The sequence below is a fragment of the Squalius cephalus genome (assembly GCF_949319135.1).
Source record: "Squalius cephalus genome assembly, chromosome: 1".
Classification (NCBI taxonomy): Eukaryota; Metazoa; Chordata; class Actinopteri; order Cypriniformes; family Leuciscidae; genus Squalius; species Squalius cephalus.
In genome coordinates this window covers 54499696-54516976 of record NC_137122.1, presented here as the reverse complement: position 1 = coordinate 54516976, position 17281 = coordinate 54499696, and the positions used below count along the sequence as shown (strand labels likewise).

The 17281-nt window shown below is 36.8% G+C and overlaps 1 protein-coding gene across 1 annotated transcript; it reads right to left on the bottom strand.

The window, feature by feature from the left end:
- Positions 1 to 1468: 1468 nt before the first annotated feature.
- Positions 1469 to 8968, bottom strand: foxj1a (forkhead box J1a). Its single transcript, XM_079884868.1, has 3 exons — positions 8751 to 8968; positions 6153 to 6733; positions 1469 to 3296 (listed from the first exon to the last, which is right to left on the bottom strand). The coding sequence occupies exons 1-3, from the start codon at positions 8791 to 8793 to the stop codon at positions 2445 to 2447; spliced, it is 1476 nt and encodes a 491-aa protein (XP_079740994.1). The 5' UTR covers positions 8794 to 8968; the 3' UTR covers positions 1469 to 2444.
- Between the last annotated feature and the right edge of the window lie 8313 nt (positions 8969 to 17281).

Sequence of the window (17281 nt, the reverse complement as noted above, 5' to 3'; positions counted from 1 at the left end):
AATCACACACACACACACACACACTGTCCTGCTCTATTTGACGTTCCTCCCACCGCATAATAAAAGCAAGAGCACAAGTGGAGCGGAATCAAGCATGAGCTGAGTTAGAGATGTTGCCTTGAGAGGGGGATTCGGTTTTAGATCTTTTTCAAGCTCTTTTACACAACACACACACCATGAGATATCTGTATTGTATTTTAATTTGAAGTACAGTATGCCCATAATAATCATGATAGGTTGATCTCTAAAATAAGGCAGACAGGTGCAGTGTGAAGACTAATTCTGTATCATTGTCAATGAAGAAAGAAAAACGTAGTTGCCCAAAAATGAAAGTTTTGTCATTATTTGCTCACCCTCAAGTTGTTCCAAACCTGAATGAGTTTCTTTCTTCTGCTGAACACAAAAGATGATATTTTGAAGACTATGGTTAACCAAACAGTTGATGGCCCCCATTGACTTCCATAGTATTTTATTTTCTTTATTTTCATCAACTGTTTGGCTATAACCATAACCATAGTCTCCAAAATATCATATTTTGTGTTCAGCAGAAGAAATAAACTCATACAGGTTTAGAACAACTTGAGGCCAAATTAAATTTGAGAAACCTACAGAACATTAACTGACCCACTAGTACTTTGGAAGAAGTTTTGTTGTTAAACAATCATTTGATTTATATATATATGTATAGGTGCATTACCAAATTTGAATAACTTTTGAGGACATGACAAATTCAACACAAACAAACACTGTAAAAAAATGATTGCTGCGATTTGTTATCACAACTTAAAATTCAACATTAGAATTAGTAATAATGTGTTGTTTCAACTTACTGTAAATGTTTGTGCTTGACATTAAATTTTAAGTTTAGTTAACTTTAATTTAGTTATCTCAAGTTATCTCAACAAAGTATACGTTAATTTAAATAACTAATTGCAGCAACAACAAAAATTAGAGTGTAGGTAACATGAATATTTAAATGTTTTTTGGCATAAAAAATATTACTGTTTTGACAATCCTTTTCGGTTACACTTTGTTTGGTAACACCATTTTACATGTTACATGTACTTACCGCAATTAACTTACATGCAATTAACCCTCGACCAAATCCTAATCCTAACTCTATAGTACATGTAGTTGCTTAATATTACTCAGTACTTAAATACATAATTACACTGTAACAATGACACCTTAAAATAAAATGTGTAACCCTTTGTTTTATGGTGACGTTGTTTAAGTGTAATTACACAAATTAATCAACTACATGTACTTAATATAGGGCTACGGTTAGGATTTGGTTTAGGATTACATAGTTACTTGTAATTATAGTGTTATCACCATAGTGAGTAAATGTAACATGTAACTCTCACCTTAAAATAAAGTGCTACCTCATTTCCCCTGGCACTTACAACATGAAGATTAGAAAATAATTGTACTGATATGAACAAACCCACAAAAATGTCTGGTATATGAGAGCCTTTTTATTATTTGCTTTAATGACATGTCTTCCCAAGCGATTAACTCATCCCATTTAAATTTACTTAGTACTAACAATCTAAATAAGAAGATAAAAGTAGTCTTGGTGTAAAATGTCAGCGTAACACTCTGAAACACAATATGTGCATGAAAGTGGTTAGATGTGCATGTACTGTATAAATCTACCAGAGCTAGAAGAGAACGTTTGGCACATACGTTTTAATAATCCAACACGGGCAGGAACCCCTAAATCCCATTCATGAAATGACTCTTTCACTATCAGAATACACTGTTTCGTATCAGCCATTCAGCACTAAAACAGCTCATTTGTTGACTATAAACCTAAACAACTCTGAAAGATTATAAACCAGTGGTCAGTGATCTAACACACCTCCAGTTCAGGTCTTGGAGTCTCTGCCAGAGAGATGATAAAGATGATGATATAAATCATGTGGGACATCCACAAATGTGTATCCCTGCATGGGGACTTCCTGAGAACGACTGCTCTAAACAGCATTAAACTCACAGAAAGCACATCGTTTGCAGTCACAAGGCATGTCATCATTTCAGTTGCGCATCTGATTTTGTACATCTTACAGAATTAGTTTGAATACGACTCTTCATTTCTTTAATTAAACTCTTTCTTTTGTAAACAACAACCTTGCGCATCTCTAACTTCCAGTGCTGTCCGTTCATGGTTGGCCTTCAGTCACCGAATCCACGTGATGCATGATTTTGAGGACTCACTAAGGAACTTGATTAGATTAACTTTAATGAAGGTAGATAACATGTCAAATACAAAAAAAAATAAAACAATCATAAAAATCAGTATTAGAAATAGATACGCTTTTTAAAAATACATCTTCGCGTGGAGTTCACGGAATCCAGAATGAAATCTTTGGGGTCTAAACAATCTTTATTCGCTGACTTGTTTGAGTCTCCAAAGGACGGAATGTAACTCAAGAGTCTCTTCAAAGGAGAGACTCGATCTTACTGCTTAAGTCCCCTCCGAGAGAGTCTCCCAGGTCGAAGAGTTGATCGATGCTGACCGTTGAGCTACAGAGGAAATCCGGACGGTTGCCCTCGTCCACCTCCGACCAGGGACTCTGCAGGAATGCCGTGGCCAGGAAAGTTTCCTCCTCAAAGTCTACTTCGCTGCTCCTCTGGGTTTCCATCAACACGTGGCTCTCAACGACCCCTCCAGGAGCCGCTTCGAGGGGGCTGATGTGGGTGCCCCTAACCATCAAGTCCTCGTCTCGTGGAATGGGGCTCAACGGACCCCCTTCGTTCAAGCTCAGTTCTCCATTCAGGGCCGAGTCCAGGAGGGCGTCCCAGTCAAAGTTGCCCTTTAGGGAGCTTAAGTCCTCCTGCTCATCCATGGCCAGAAGCGGGGAGCTTGAGCGTCGAGCAGTTTTGCTCCCACCGATCCTGTGGCTGTACGCTTGTTTCCTCTTTCCGCCCTTCCCTGAAACCCAACAACTAAACATGGTGGCTTCGGTCAAACGAGGGTCCCAGTTCTGATCTGCTCCCGTGGCTTCCTCGAACTCTTTCAGGAGCTGCTGGGACTCAGGACTCACGCAAAGGCTCCTTGCCATTCCTGCGGTGGCTACAGCTTGTCCGCTGTGGGGGTTCACCCTGATGCGGTTCTGGAGAGCCGGGTTGATTTGCACAGGTGGCATCCTGCGCTTCTTGTAGGCCCCGCTGAGGAGGCGCTCTGCGTACTGGGGGTCGATCTTCCAGAACCCACCTTTGCCTGGCTCGTCCTTTTGTCTCGGGACTTTTATGAAGCATTTGTTCAACGACAGATTGTGGCGGATGGAATTCTGCAAAGATGAGTGAGAAAATGTATTAATCTTTATAGTTCACCTGTGTGTTGGGATGATGCACTTAAACACGTGGAAGTCAGGCATTAAAGACCTTGTGAAATACCTTGAGTGCAGTTTTCCTTGTGTGGACGTATTTCTATATATATATATCGCTTGTCTGATTTTAGGCGTTAAATTAAAGGGATAGTTCATCCAAAAATGACATTTCTGCCATTAATTACTCCCCCTCATGTCGTTCCAAACATGTGAGACCTTCGTTCATCTTCGGAACACAAATTAAGACATTTCTGATGAAATCTGAGAGGTTTCTGCACACAAAAAGTATTCTCGTCGTTTCATAACATTAAGGTTGAACCACTGTAGTCACATGGACTATTTTAATGATGTCTTTACTACCTTTCTGGGCCTTGAAAGTTGCAGTGACGTTGCTGCCTATAGCTGGTTCAGAAACTTCTCAGATTTCATCAAAAATATCTTAATTTGTGTCCCGAGATGAACGAAGATCTCACGGGTTTGGAACAACATGAGGCTGAGTAATTAATGACAGAAATTTCATTTTTGGGTGAACTAACCCTTTAATTTAGGCTTTAGTTTTCCCATCCTTTACCCATGACATGTAACACTTTACAAGAAGGTTCAATTTGTTCATTTTAGTTAATGCATTAAGTACACTGAATATTGGTATCAGAAATTGCTACTATATTTTACAAATAATTACAAAGAAACGGCAACTTAAGGCCAGTTCACACCAAGATGGATAACTATAATGGTGACTATATTACTGTCCAAACCAACGGATGATAATGTTCTGTTTATTACAAGTGTGTGCTGCAGTTTTGTCGTCTGTCGCTTTAAATACTCAAGCTCTTTAAGGATGGATTCTGATTGGCTGTCGTTCGTAAGCAGGACAAAATCTTGACCTAGATCTCAACTATATTGTTATAGTAATCGTCATTGACGTAAACGGGCATTAACACATTTAATTAATTATTCAATTTTAAAGAAGTAGTATTTTCTTGTAAAACATCATTCAGTAATCTTTGTTTTATTAAATTGTTTTTACAGTGTATCGTTAAAAAAAAAACAATACTTTTACATCCTTTATCAGTCTAGATCAATGCTAATGTCTACAAATACTAATACATTTTCAATGTTTGAGCATTTTTAACATGTATACAAAAAGTTCAATTAGTATGTATTAAAGGTGCATTTACATTTACAGTTACTCAGCAAAATTTGGCAGGAAAAATCTAGACATCTGTAATGCCTAATACATTAACTATGTTAACAAACTGAACCTTATTGTAAAGTGTTACCTCATTTGCTACTTGCTAAGTAGGTGGTATATGGAGGGACATTCTCATTCAGAACAGCATTTAACTGGACAAATATTTTGCTATGCAAATGAGTACAAAATGCATCATTGATTTTTGTGGACCATTTCCTAGAAGAGGAAGACTGTATATTTGAATTATGAATATACATGCACATCCTAATGATAATTTTGTCAATTTGCAGTAGTATGCAAGAGACTGCACAGCTAATAAAGATGGACTAATAGCCACAAATGTCCAATGTCAATATTTCGGGCACGCCAGCCACCACAAGCTAATTGCGTTTAGCCTAAATGAAGCACTGACTTCCTAATCCTGGTTAACCATTGCTTTGAGTTAAAATATCTAAAAACTGAGGGAATGTCTGCGTTTTCTTCAGAGAAAAGGAGGTTATGGCTAAGGGGTTAATTAATAATTCACCAACAACTAAATCTTTTCAGAAACCCCCCGCTTATTTTTTTCTTTTTCTTTTTTTGTAAATATCCAACTTATGAGCTCATTCTTCCTCCTTGCCTCACGAACACGTTTCAAAAGGGGACAAATGTATCTTTTTTTGCATGACACCTTTCGGCAGTCAGCTAGGGTTACACTTTTGCTGCTATTCTTACATCTGAGGGCACTTCATTAGCAGTAAACAACTATCATCAAAAGCTCTAAAAATATCAAGCCTCTAAACCACGGCCTTCTGGAAGGTTTCTGCTGGTCTCTCTTCAATACACAACCTACTTCAGCAGGTGCTAAGAAGGCTTAATCTCGCTCCAGTCCGCTCAAACAATAGCAAAACACCACTCTTTTGGCATTTGCCAGCTATGCAAATGATGCCGGTCTCATGGTTAACCATCTATTAGGTGCATCCACCCTCTCTGGTGCTCTTCGGCCACTCTTGACCGAGAATTTTGTACATGCGTTTTTTAAAGAATTTTTTTTATTCATCGGAATGTTATGAAACTTGGTATTTGGGTTTGGCACTTGCTTTGTGAACACACACACACAAAATCATGGACATCATTCGAACAGGTTGAATGGTCCTGAAAAAACTGAAAAAAAGATTAAAAAAATGACGGCATTGGAAATGAATGGGAGACGAATTTCATCTAGTGGAAACGTTTGGTACTGCGGCCTAAACAAAATCTGACTGAAAGCTCTTTCTTTTAGATATCAAGCTCAAATTTGGAACACAACTTGTTTAGATTTATGGAGTTGATTTCTCTCAGTTTTAGCGTAAAACATATTTTTGAAAATATGTTTCATAAAAAAACTGAAAATAGTATTTTTACACATTTTTCAAAACAATAAAGTCAAATTCAGTAACTTTTTTTAAGTTCACTTTTTAAAAAATTTTCCACTTCAGCAATAATCTGCCAAGTGTCGTCTTTGGGGAAAAAAAGTGAATAAATGGATTATAAACACAGCGCCAATATAATTCAGTACCATAAAATTCCCTAAAAAATAAAACATTTTAAATAAAAAAACAGCTTTTTTATAACACTGTGAGGTTTGACTATACATTGCGTCTCACCTGCCAAGTGGGGTCGGCGTGGCGGAAGTAGCAGAAGTTGTCCGTGATCCATTTGTAGATGCACGAGAGTGTGATTTTGGTTTTCTTACTAGCCTGCATGGCCATGCAGATGAGAGTTGCGTACGAGTACGGAGGCTTGATGTGCGGGTTGGTCTTATAATCGACTTCATCTGGACAGTGTCCGTGGGCCACCAGGCTGGGCAGGGCCGACAAGGACGGCACCCTGTAGAAAGAAGCCGCCGTGGGTTTGCCAGGAGTCAGAGGCATGCCCATGGACGCCGGGTCTCCCGCTAAAGGAGACGCGGGCGCATCCGAGCCCACTCGGCTCCCGAAGAAGTGGCTGTGCTGGTGGGTGGACTGGGACGAGCTGGCGTTGAGGATGGAGAACTCCTGGAGCCACTGGAGGCTGGTCAGGCTGTCGTCCAGGTTTTCGGCGCTGTTGCACTCGACTGAACCGCTGTGGTCCAAGCACTCGGCCTGAGCGGCGGCCGTGACCACCTCCTCCTCCAGCCCCACCGAACCCTCGGGCCAGGGGTCGTCCGTGTAACTCATGGACAGCATGCTCCTTTCCCAGCCAAATCCTGAGGACACAATGAAGATTAGACCAACTGCTTGTTTTCATTATCAGGCAACTGTGGAAGCTTTGTTTGGGTTCTCCGGCTTATAGAGTGATTATACTTTTAAGTACTGAGTAATATTGATTAACAATGTGTACTTACTATAGGGTTAGGGTTAGTTGCATGTTATTGCTGTTAAGCAACACTTTATTTTACATTGTTACATTACATGTAGTTACTAAAGTAATACTCTGACAGTTCAAATTACTTTGGCCATCCTAACCCTTATAAAATTAACAATGACTGTGGTAAAACCATGGTTATTTTTGTAATTACTATGGTTTTACTAGAAAAATCATAGGTAAATCATGGTTACTGTGGTAAAAACATGGTTAATTTGGTAGATTACCATGGTTTTACTACAAAAATCATAGTTTGAACCATGGTAACTGTGGTAAAACCATGTTTATTTTTGTAATTACTATGGTTTTACTGGGAAAATCATAGGTAAATCATGGTTTCTGTGGTAAAAACATGGTTAATTTGGTAGATTACCATGGTTTTACTACAAAAATCATAGGTAAATCATGGTTACTGTGGTTAAACCATGTTTATTTTTGTAATTACTATGGTTATACTGGGAAAATCATAGGTAAATCATGCTTACTGTGGTAAAACCATGGTTAGTTACTATGTTTTTACTGCAAAAATCATATTTAAATCATGCTTACTGTGGTAAAACCATGGTTATTTTTGTACGTACTATGGTTTTACTACAAAAATCATAGGTAAATCATGCTTACTGTGGTAAAACCATGGTTAATTATATGGTTTTACTGGAAAAAATCATAGGTAAATCATGCTTACTGTGGTAAAACCATGGTTAGTTACTATGGTTTTACTGCAAAAATCATATTTAAATCATGCTTACTGTGGTAAAACCATGTTTATTTTTGTAATTACTATGGTTTTACTACAAAAATCATAGTTTGAACCATGGTTACTGTGGTAAAACCATGGTTAATTTTGTAGTTTACTATGGTGTTGCTTTATTTGGATTCTCCGGCTAATAGAGGTCATAGAACTTTCCGGAAACTTCACAGGTCACTCTTTACGACATCTCATAACTGGATACACAATAGACCAGATCCCAAACCACTAACATTCCTCAGCATGGCAGGTGCATTAGGACTCACACAATATTATGTTTTGCCTTCGATATTCAAAGATCTTGGTACAGCGTCCTTGTTACATGCACTTACTGTCTAGTAATAACAACAAGGTTAGGCTACACTTTATTCGAAGGTGTCTTTGTTGCACTGTACTTTTATACACTTAAGAACTGAGTAATATCAAGTACCTACATGTACTTACTATAGGGCTAGGATTAGGGTTTGGTTTAGGGTTAGTTGCATGTAATTATGCATAATTTATAGTTATTACTTTAGTAACTACATGTAACAATGTAAAATAAAGTATTACTTAACAGAAATAACATGTATAACACCTCAACCCTATAGCAAGTACGTTAATTAATATTCCTCAGTACTTAAATGTATAATTACACTGTAACAAGGTAAAGCGCAACCAATATGTTTAGTTTAACAAAACTCAGTAAACTAGTATTGCTACTATAAAGCAAGTTTACTTGGTTTCCTTTTTTAGCTATTTTTTATTATTTAGTTTTATATCATTTTAATAATTACCAGATAACGCATTTTGTCATTTAATCACGCACATAATCTTCACTAATACTTCTAAACACATTTGGTAACAGTTTATTTACAGTTTCCTTCGTTTCACATGTTACATGTGTAGTTAATAACTATAAATTATGCATAATTACATGCAACTAACCCTATTCCTAACCCTATAGTAAGTGCATGTATGTAGTTAATTATTATTACTCAGTACTTAACTGTATAATTACACACTGTAAAACGGACACCTTAAAATAAAGTGTAACCTGTTTTTGTTTTGTTTTAGATGATAATACGTCATGTCTAACGTACTCGTTGAAGAAAACCTGACATCAACTCACCTGTCTTTACCGATAGGAGCCTTGAGTGACAGGGAAATAACATCCAATAACTCAAGAAAGGAAAAGTGTATCCGATTAAGTGTGTGTGACTTCCAGAGGTACAGCTGCTGGAGAATGTGCGTCTGTGCGCGTCTCAGCTCAAGGTCTCCGGGGCAGCAGGAGCTCCGGGGCCAGTTTAATACCTGCTGCTGCAGGACGTTTGTCCGGTCACCCTAGCAACGGCGCACCCCCCTGTAAACAGCTTCCCGTTCTTCTATTGGTCGGCTGGTTGTTATGGTGACTGGGCTCATAATCGCGAGCGCACAGGACAGGTTTGTGAACGTAACACACGTTCGCTTCGAGAGAAAGAGTGACGGAAACGATACTTTACAAACGAGAAACATTGTTGTGTGCAATGACATTGTATAATTTATTGTATGTAATAAATAAAAATTGCAAACGAAACACGAAATGCGCATTCTTGCCACCTGGGTACTTTTTAACTCAACGAGCTGAATGATTTTTGGTGTAATTTTTTTTTTTTTTTTAATGTCCTTTTTGATAACCAATTTGAAAAATAGTTATTTCTACTTTATCTGACAAATTAAAATGTCTTTGGTCATTCTGACCCTTATTAAAATGAACCATGGTTTTACTAAAACTGTATGACTGTAAAACCAGTCATGATGGTTTTGTCATCACTATGGTTTTACTACAAGAATCAGAGGTAAGCCATGCTTAATGTGGTGAGACCATTGTTATTTTTGTAGTTGCTAGTTTTACTAGAAAACCATAGCTAAACCATGGTTACTGTGGTAAAACCATGGTTCATTTTGTAGTTTACTATGGTTTTGCTGCAAATGCTGTAGTAAACCATGGTTATTTTTGTTGTTTACTATGGTTTTACTAAAAAAAAATTGTTGAATCATGGTTACTGTGGTAAAACCATTGTTAATTTTGTAGTTTACCATGGTTTTACTACAAAAATCATAGTTTGAACCATGGTTACTGTGGTAAAACCATGGTTAATTTTGTATTTTACTATGGTTTTGGTGCAAATGCTATAGTAAAACCATGGTTAACTTTGTAATTACTGCAAATGCGACAGTAAAAGCTATTATTCTTGATATATGTTATTTTGACTTGTATAAATTGGCACTGATGAGTCACAAGCCACCTGTTTCTTTACTTGAAGAGGAAGAACAGGTCTAAAATTGTCTTGAACAATCAGATCAGACCAAAAACAAACATGTCGGGGGTCAAACAATAAGGAATGCGTTTGGAGTGATTTCACGCGTGACTGGCACTGAGGCAAGAGAGGAAAGGGCTTCAGGAACTGTCTCTTTACTCTCAATACAATGCCTGTTAATGGGAGCAGGACAGTCTGCAGCCTCTCGACAAGAGTTCAGGCGTCAGACTGCATTCAACAGCACCATGTAACACGTATTAGCATTGTTTCCACACAAATGCCACATTATACAGTCATTGATGTGTTTAAATGAACGAAACTGACAGTTAAAGGGATGAGGCTCAAACTCGACGTGCTCTCAGGACAGATTTAAGGCGATAAGTGTTAAGAGTTTGAGTGCATCTAAAGGGGTTGTTTTTGAAGGAATGCACTTTTTGTTGGTAACATAGAGGGACTAAATGGAGGATAAAAAAGATACAAGAGGGATTGTCCTCTTGAGCGCTCTTCTGTTAGTGTGGCTGAGTGGCTTCCCGCTAAAGAAACTCTACAAAAGCAACCATAGCAATAAAAGCTTCTGCATCTCTTGAGCTCGTCCTTCTTCAAGCCTTCTGCTTCACGTGTGAAGTGACAAACACCAATCAGACGGGCTCTGGATGAGAGAAAAAGAAGCAAACAGAGCCTTTGGACATCAGACCAAACTCATAATTCACAAGCAGTGCTGAAACCGTGCAACCTTTCATGTGGTAACATCCAACTAAAAGTTTTATTCGAGTTCAAAAACCAATAATTTAATATAACTGAATCATCCTGACGATATTAATGAAAGTTAAATGGTTTTACCACAGTAACCATGGTTCAACAATGATTTTTGTAGTAAAACCACAGTAAACTACCAGTTTACCACAGTTTTACCACAGTAACCATGGTTCAACAATGATTTTTGTAGTAAAACCACAGTAAACTACCAGTTTACCACAGTTTTACCACAGTAACCATGGTTCAACAATGATTTTTGTAGTAAAACCACAGTAATCTACCAAATTAACCATGGTTTTACCACAGTAACTTGATTTCTGTGAGTGATGACGTCATTGTTGATATAAAGAATTAGCATTTTAGCAAGTGATAATTTAATTGTTAAGACTTTTGGTAAGACTAATAAGGTTTTATTGGTTAACATTAGTTAACGTATTTCATGAACTAATAATGAGCAATACATTTGTTACTGTTTTTGTTCATCTTTGTTAATGTTAGTTAATAAAAATACAGCTGTTCATCGTTTGTTCACGTTAGTTCAGTGTATTAACTAACGTTAACAAATTATATTTTTTATCATGTATTAGAAAGTGTTGAAATTAGCATTAACAAATATTAATAAATGCTTTAGAAGTGCAGGTCATTCTTTCATGTTAACTAAGGTAGTAGTTAGGCTAACTAATGTTAACTAATGAAACCATATTGTAAAATGTTTCCAAATTGTTTGTGTGTGTGTGTGTGTGTGTGTGTGTGTGTGTGTGTGTGTGTGTGTGTGTGTGTGTGTGTGTATATATATAAACATATCCTGTCAATGTTTAAAAGTAAAAAAGGCTTGATATAGGTGGCTTTGAAATGATTATCAAAATGAGCAATTTATGATATCAAATGTTTGAACCAAAATCAGTTTTATTTTAGTATTATTGAAAAAGTATTATTAATAATTTAGGATCATTATAAAAGACGTTTTTTATAATAATAAAAAAAATATGTATACAAAATTTTGATAATATATTGCTTTGGCAACGAATCTAAAATAAAAAAAAGTTTTCAACTTCATTGAAACTTCATGAAACTTAATTTCAAGAAAAAAAAACTGTTTTTTAATGGTTTTATTTTCAATTCTGGTTTTAGTTAATGATAATACGCCTGCTTGAATCAATTGTTTTGAGCCTAAAAAGAAAAGAAAAGCTGTGTCAAATCGCTATTCTTCATTGACATATTAGTCTAAATTTAAATAAAATGTAATATGTAATCAGTATCAATGTCAAATGCTACCAACCTGTACTCTTCAACTTGCTTTTAGAAAGGTGTTGTTTTGTAGTACGACCATCAGAAGTTTTCAGATGACTTTAACCACTAGAGGGCGCGAGCATAAAGCCTGTCACAACTGAGTCACGTGTCATTCTACTGCAACATTCATTATTTCATAACATACTTATTTACTTATATCCATCATACTTACCTTTTCTGTTTTTACAGTTGCTAACAATATTAATATGAGATTAATAGCCTATTAATTATTATGCACACTTAAAATGTCTGAACATCATTGTTATATATCAATCCAAATATAGCATATAGCCTATTTAAAATAAAGAACCTAAAGTGATATATATACAGAACAGGTCAAAAGTTTGGAAACATTACTATTTTTAATGTTTTTGAAAGAAGTTTCTTTTGCTCATCAAAAATACAGAAAAAAAAGGAATATTGTGATATATTATTACAATTTAAAATAATTGGTTTTCAGTTTATTATACTTTATCATTTATTTCTGTGATGCAAAGCTGAATTTTCAGGATCATTACTCCAGTCTATCACATGATCCTTTAGAAATCTTTCTAATATGATGATTCATTATCAAAGTTGGAAACAGTTCTGCTGCTTAATATTTTTTCATAACCTGTGATACTTTTTTAGGATACTTTGATGAATAAAAAGTAAAAAAAATAAAATAAAATAAAAAAAGAAGCAAATTTTTTAAAAATAGAAATCTTTTGTAACAACAATATACAATACTGGACAGTAATTTGGGGTCAGTAATTTTTTTTTTCTTTTTTTTTTTTTTTTAAATAAAGCAATACTTTTATTCAGCAAGGATGTGTTAAATTGATAAAAAGTGATAGTAAAGAAGATTTATATTATTAGAAAATATTTTTTTTATTTTGAATAAATGCAGTTCTTTTTAACCTTTTGTTCATCAAATATATTAGGCAGCAGAACTGTTTCCAACACTCTTAATAAATCAGAATATTAGAATGATTTCTAAAGGATCATGTGATAGACTGGATGTCACATGTGACACTGAAGACTGGAGTAATGATGCTGAAAATTCAGCTTTGCATCACAGGAATAAATGATAATTTAAAGTATATTCAAATAGAAAACTATTATTTTAAGTTGTAATAATATTTCACAATATTACTGTTTTTTTCTGTATTTTTGATCAAATAAACGAAGAAGAAGAAGAAGAAGAAGAAGAAGAAGAAGAAGAAGAAGAAGAGCATCAGCTCTGAAGACCGTCCAAAGTCCCCTCATTTCACTTTGATCAGTCATTCACTGATAGAAATCCTGTGAAAACAAATGAATCAGGAGTCAGAGGGAAAGTGCAGCCCAAGGCCTCAAAAACACGTCAAGATTATGGAGATAAAAAGCTGTACAAACATGGTCCTCTAGCAGCGTGAAGACACAACAGAGGCAGACGGTGATGAGTTTACATCCGTCCAACTTCAAAACAGACCAAAAATACCGTACAAGAACTGTACAAGATTTACTATGTGAAGTATTAATCCCAAAAAAGGGTGGATCATCTTTTTAAAGCCCTGTTACACTGATTGGCAATCAAAATTTTGGAATAATTATTTATGTTTTTGAAAGTATGCTCACCAAGGCTGCATGTTTGCTGTAAAATACAGTAAAAACAGTATATTTCTGATTCAAAATATCAAAATATCTGATTTCTATATGTTGTGAAATGTAATTTATTCCTGTGATCAAAGCTGGATTTTCAGCATCATTTCTCCAGTCTTCAGTGTCACATGATCCTTCAGAAATCAGTCTAAAAGTGTAGCATCTGTTATCAGCTCCGTATTAAAGGAAAAATAAGATAATCAGGAGGTACAGTGGATTGAAAACAGCTCTTGTCGCAGATATTCTTGTTATACACCAATGACAGGATTTTCCTGAAGTGCCACCCATAATTTAGATAAAGTGTGAAAACGTAGGAAAAAGTAAAGTCATTCTGAAGAAGGCTGTATGTAGTTGTTTCTTAGTCACCTTTAAATCAAAAATGACAAATACTATTTTTTATGGAATATTACAGTATTTATTATAAGTGATTTATCTGTGCACATTATCATTTTTTTAATTCATGTGCCTCTAAATCTTTAATCAAAATAAACTCTCCTCTTCTCTTCTCAGATGATGTGTTTACTGGCGCGAGGGCGGGGCAACCTGTCACTCACACGAGATCAGCCAATAGCAAACCACAACCATCCAATCAATTCCACAGACAAAGTCAAGCCCCGCCCTACATCTGTTCTTATTCCACAATCCGTTTCACTCAGATATACAGTCACTATAGAGAAGAAAAGACTTCCATTTAATGCTGTTTTTAAGTAGATAAATTACACAAAAAGTGAGATGGTCCTCACTGCAGAGCATAAAATCCGGGGGGAGGAGTCGGATAAAATCCAACTCCTCCCACCTTACATACCTAAACCTACCAATCTCCACCCCCTGATCCCTAAACCCACCCCTAAATCTACCCATCTCCACCCCTAAACCTACCAATCTCCACCCCCTGATCCCTAAACCCACCCCTAAATCTACCCATCTCCACCCCTAAACCTACCAATCTCCACCCCTTATATAAGATCCGACTCCTCCCCTCGGATCTTGTGTACTGCATTGAGGTGCTACTGCAAAAAGTAGAAAAGTTGAAAAAAGTTGTTGCCTTATATTTTTAAGTACAATCAACTTGGATGTTTAAGTAATTTCAACTTAAATACATTAAACTGACTTAAAGTCCCCCTGTAGTCAATAATTGTATCCCTTAAAACTCTTTAATCACCGAAATTACACATGTAAATGTTTTTCCTTGAAAAAATAAATCTTTATGCCTTAAAGCTACACTGTGTAGGATTTTCTCCCATCTAGCGGTGAAATTGTTTATGACTACCATCTGAATATTTCTTTCTAGCCCCTCCCATTCCTATGGTGTTTTAACTCCTACGGTGGGCGTATTACTTCAAATCTGCCGGCAGTCGCGAGTAATCTCCCCCTCGCATTCGTCACGGTGCCACTGAGTGTAAAAACGCGAAAGGCGAAGCTTGAATTTCCAGGTATGTCCCTCTTTGGTTAAAGTATTTTCAAGATGGAGGCGCAACATGGCTGCCGCCATTCGAGCGACTCGCTCTAAATGGCAGATTCTACGCTTACGAGAATACTTGATTAGTTGGTAGAAGTAATTACACATTAATGAGCACATATCATTTTGAAAGAACAAAGTGTTTTTTGCTAAGAATCAATTTAAAAAATTACACAGTGTAGCTTTAAAATACCTTGAATGTAACTTTGCCTCATTTAGTATACGCGGTTCTATGAATATGCAAATGAGCCCCGCCTCCACTCACTCACTCACTCAGCTCAGAGATCCACTGGTTGACGCTCACACGTTGATCTGATTGGTTACAAGGTAGTTTGTGACGTCAGAAACACCAGCGATTTCAAACCGTGTTTTTGAGACTGTCTTTGGTTCACTGCAGTTTTAAGGAGAAAATACTCAGCAATGGTGTTGACTAATGAATTTACACATGGTTTGTCACATATAAACATTAAAAGCTTTATTTTCACCACAGGGGGACTTAAAAAAATTAGTTGAATCTTGTATAACAAATAAAAAAGTTGTAAATGATTACCTTATTTTGATAAGTTAAAGCAATTTAGCTAAAAACATATGTTGTCATAACTTATTGATCATATAATTTAGTGTTATTTGACAGTGATTGACAAAAAAGGTCTGTTTATGGTTCCAGAGTTATGAACCAAAACGCAAATGTACTTAGGCTATAGCGCCACCTAATGTCCGACGTATGTGTGTGTATGTGTGCGTGTGTGTGTGTGTGTGTGTGTGTGTGTGTGTGTGTGTGTGTGTGTGTGTGTGTGTGGGATCTCTATGACTTACGGTCTCAGATGATTCACATCACTTTTAGGGCAGAACACTTTCAGTGCTTGGTGCGAGATAGTCAATAAAAGTTGTGAAAGCCTTTTCACGTCATTTCTCAAAACAGTTTATTATGACTGAAGGTGTGGTTTCTATAGCCTTGCCATATATAGCATGCAGTCGCTCAGTGTGCTGATACTCGAGTGTCTGTAACCCTTCTCACATCCAGATCACTGTGTTACAACTCAACACACAGATCACAGGAGAAACGCCCAGCTGCATTACATTATAGATAGCCTTCTCCATAACAGGCTTTCTCTGACACCCGCTCTGAATTATTCACACTCTCTCAGCTGGGTGGGTTGAAACTCCTTCATTCATTTCAAAGCAGTGGCTAACAATGTCCCAATTTACACCTGGCTGAAGCCTTTGTGAGCTATTCATATTCTTTAGTTATTACATTTTAATTTAGCTTATTATAGGCGTGTGGTTTTAATATGTAATATTGGTCTTGTCTTAAAGGGATGGTTCGGAGTAAAATCAACCTAGGGTCCTTTGCACCATGACCTCGAGCCAAACACCCCCCCAGAAGCCTTTTTCCCCTCGGTCGAACATTATTAAAGTTAGAGCTTATTTAGAGATATTAGCCGAATGGCTCAATGGATCCAAGGCTGTGTCTTGTAAATTACCCCACTAATAATGCCCAGAATGGTACCAAACTTCTACAGTAGTACAAATGGGTTCTGTACTCATAAAATGAGGCATTGGAAAGTTTGTAAGTACATCAGGAGGTTATTTAAATAACACTTGCCTGATGGCTAATGCTACCGCTAACCCGGACATCGACGTCACTTCCATGATTTGGGAAAAGCCCAAGTCCCGGCAGAAGCAATGCATAAGGATGTAGTGTAACGACGCCCAGTTCCAGGAATGCACTAATATTTTGTTGGTAGTTCCAGTTTGCAACAATTATTAGTTAACACTAAGTTGTTAACACTTAAAAATAATAATTTGTTGTTACACTACACCCATGCATCGCTTTCTGCCAGGACTTTTACAGGCTTTTCCCAAATCACTGAAGTGACCTCAACGTCCGGGTTAGCGGTAGTTTTAAATAACCGATAGCGTTTCGTTTATATCACATCTCGGCCAGAGCTGTTGAGTTTGATAAAGAGTTTGATAATCTCTAACTGTTTCTCATCCTAATACCTTCCATATCCCTTTAAAATAGCTTTCTGTGCAGAATTCAATGGGTTCGATACGTTTTCTGGTCTGCGGTGACACGCGCATATGATCCGCTCTGTGTGTCGTGTCTCTGGACCGAAGCAGACTGTGTTCACGCAGCTGTGTTTGTGTGACACTAACGTGAAACCAGACTTCATTCGCTCCGATGGAAAGCATATTTACACTGTCTGAATCGTTCCCTATCCCCTATAGTGCACT